General features: G+C 30.9%; 1 protein-coding gene across 1 annotated transcript; it reads left to right on the top strand.

The window, feature by feature from the left end:
• Positions 1-1,687: 1,687 nt before the first annotated feature.
• On the top strand, positions 1,688-2,458 carry LOC136085646 (uncharacterized). The gene has a single exon (XM_065806970.1). The coding sequence runs from the start codon at positions 1,688-1,690 to the stop codon at positions 2,456-2,458; it is 771 nt and encodes a 256-aa protein (XP_065663042.1).
• Positions 2,459-2,660: the final 202 nt, after the last annotated feature.

Raw genomic sequence — 2,660 nt, 5'->3', positions numbered from 1 at the left:
GGTCTCGTCTCGGTTTGAAAAAACCTAGTCTCGCTCATGGTTAACCGGGTTAACTCGAACTTTTGTTATCTTAAACTGTTTTATTTGGTCCCTTGATATTGTCCCACTGATTAATATAAAAATTTCCGGTTAAGTCAAACCTTGATTAAGTCGATCCGATTTTTCATCCCTTTTTAGCGAATTACTTCGGTTAACTCGAACTCTATGGGAAATTAAGTTTAGTATATTATTTTTTATATAAAATACTAAATGTAGCAATTTTAAAACTGCTTTTTGTTTATTGATTGATGCTTTTCATGCATTTTGTTACATGGGTTTTATTGACTTTTCTAACTTTAGTTGCTGTTTTCTACGTCACATTTTTCCGACACTTCTTGACTCCCCTCCTTTTTTTATTTGTTTGTTTGTTTATGATTGATTATGATTGAATATATTTATTTAAATTATACACATTATGTATGGATAAAGCGCAACTTAAAAGCTTTTATTCCTTCTGGAATAAAAGTTAGTAATTTTTTATTCCTTTTTTTTAATTTTAAGTCAAACCTCATTCTACACCAAATTTTTTACCACCTTGAGCCTCATTCTACACCAAATTTTTCACCACCTTGAGCATCATTCTACATCAAATTTTTCACCACCTTGAGCCTCATTCTACACCAAATTTTTCACCACCTTGAGCCTCATTCTACACCAAATTTTTCACCACCTTGAGCCTCATTCTACACCAAATTTTTCACCACCTTGAGCCTCATTCTACATCAAATTTTTCACCACCTTGAGCCTCATTCTACACCAAATTTTTCACCACCTTGAGCCTCATTCTACATCAAATTTTTCACCACCTTGAGCATTTGCTTTGTTAAACAGTAGTTATTTTTTTCATCTTTTTTACAAGAACATCTCTTTTGAGAAAAAATATCATTTTATTATTCCAAGAAGCCAATATTAACAGGTCGTGTCTGACGACTCAACTTTATACTTTTGTCTTGACAAAAAAACTTGACTTTTTGATTGCTTGGAACAAGCAGTCGGTTTTTAATTCGATCTTACTCCTATAACCGCCAAGGTTCGCAGTGGCTTGTGGATTTAAATTCTGGACTTAAAATTCACAATTTTTGTTAGACTACAATACTCATTTATTTAATGCAAAAAGATTATTGCAATATTTTTGGCATTCCTATATTGGCGAATAACAACCCTCTTAATCTCAGACAAAGTCTAAAAGCACGTTGTAATATAGTTAGACCCGATTTATCTGCCAAGCTTGAGCCACTCTCCCATTCTTGTAAGGTTGCATTTCTTTCTTTTCTCTACAAATACAATCATGGTCAATGCTCAAACGAGCTATCATCTCTATAACGATAAACCAAAGCTTATTCTTGTTTGGCTATATCTTCATGTTTTACTTTTTTATACAACCTACAACTTTTTAAGTCATCAGTTTAACCGTTTCCAAGCTTTTTAACCTATTCTCTATTTTAAAGTAACTTATAACTTAATAGTGGTTGCTTTCAACCTTGTTAAAGTAAATTAGAGTTTAAAAATAAATAAATATATGCCAGTATTTTAATAAATAGTAAATGTAAGTATAAAATTAAAATAAATGAAGTATTATAAATTTTTTCTAGTCCCGGTTATCAACCCCTGCTAAATCTTATAATTTCACCGGGGATAAAGATTGGATATGTCTAAATCAGAAGAGTTAGTTTCGATTGCTATGATGAGAGAGCTACTAAATATTCAAAAAGAAACAATTTTGTCTTTTTTTCATGAAGCATTATCGAACATAAATGAGAGGTTTGATAACTTTCAATCTAGTTTTAAAGAAGTTCGGCGAGAACTCGACGAAATGAAATCTGGATTAAATTTTGTTGGCGATGTATTCAACGATAAAGCTAGAGCAGTTGAGGAAAAAATCAATAAAGTTCACGATGATTTATCAAATGTACGAAAAATGCAGGGTAAAATATCTTCTGACAATATTGAGTTAAAATTAAAAAGCGTTGATATTGAAGACCGTAACAGAAGAAACAATTTAAGAATTGACGGGGTCGTTGAAAATAACGAAGAAAAGAATTGGGAAATCACAAAGAAAAAGGTAAAGCAACTATTTAAAGATAACCTTGGTATTGAAAAAGATATTATAATTGATCGGGCTCATCGAGTGGGAGTAGCTAATGATAAACGAAAACGAACTATTGTCTTGAAGCTCCGGGATTACGAGGACAAAAAAACAATTTTGGAAAGAGCAACAAAATTAAAAGGAAATAATATCTTTCTAAATGAAGATTTTAGTTTTACCACGCGAAAAATTCAAAAAGAACTTTTTGATCAGGCGAAGATACATCGTCAAAATGGCTATTTTGCAAAAGTTGTTTACAACAAACTAATTGTTCACGAATTTCGAGAAAACACCCGCAACACAGATGTTATTCCGACATGCGTAAACGAGTAAGCGTTTTGAGTATTTTAGTTTTTAATTATATTAAATATTTTTAAATTATACATTTTTAAAAAATGGCAGCGCTTTTTCCACAGAAATTAGATTTTCACAATTTAAATTTAGACTTTTTTGAGGACAACTTTATAAATAACCTATCAGAAGAAAATATAAATATTTTTCAAGAAACTCAAATGAACTTAATTAACACACCGTA

This window comes from Hydra vulgaris, chromosome 09 (genome assembly GCF_038396675.1).
Source record: "Hydra vulgaris chromosome 09, alternate assembly HydraT2T_AEP".
In the NCBI taxonomy this organism is placed as follows: domain Eukaryota; kingdom Metazoa; phylum Cnidaria; class Hydrozoa; order Anthoathecata; family Hydridae; genus Hydra; species Hydra vulgaris.
The sequence above is the reverse complement of the archived record's forward strand: the minus strand, read 5'-3'. Positions and strand labels throughout refer to the sequence as shown.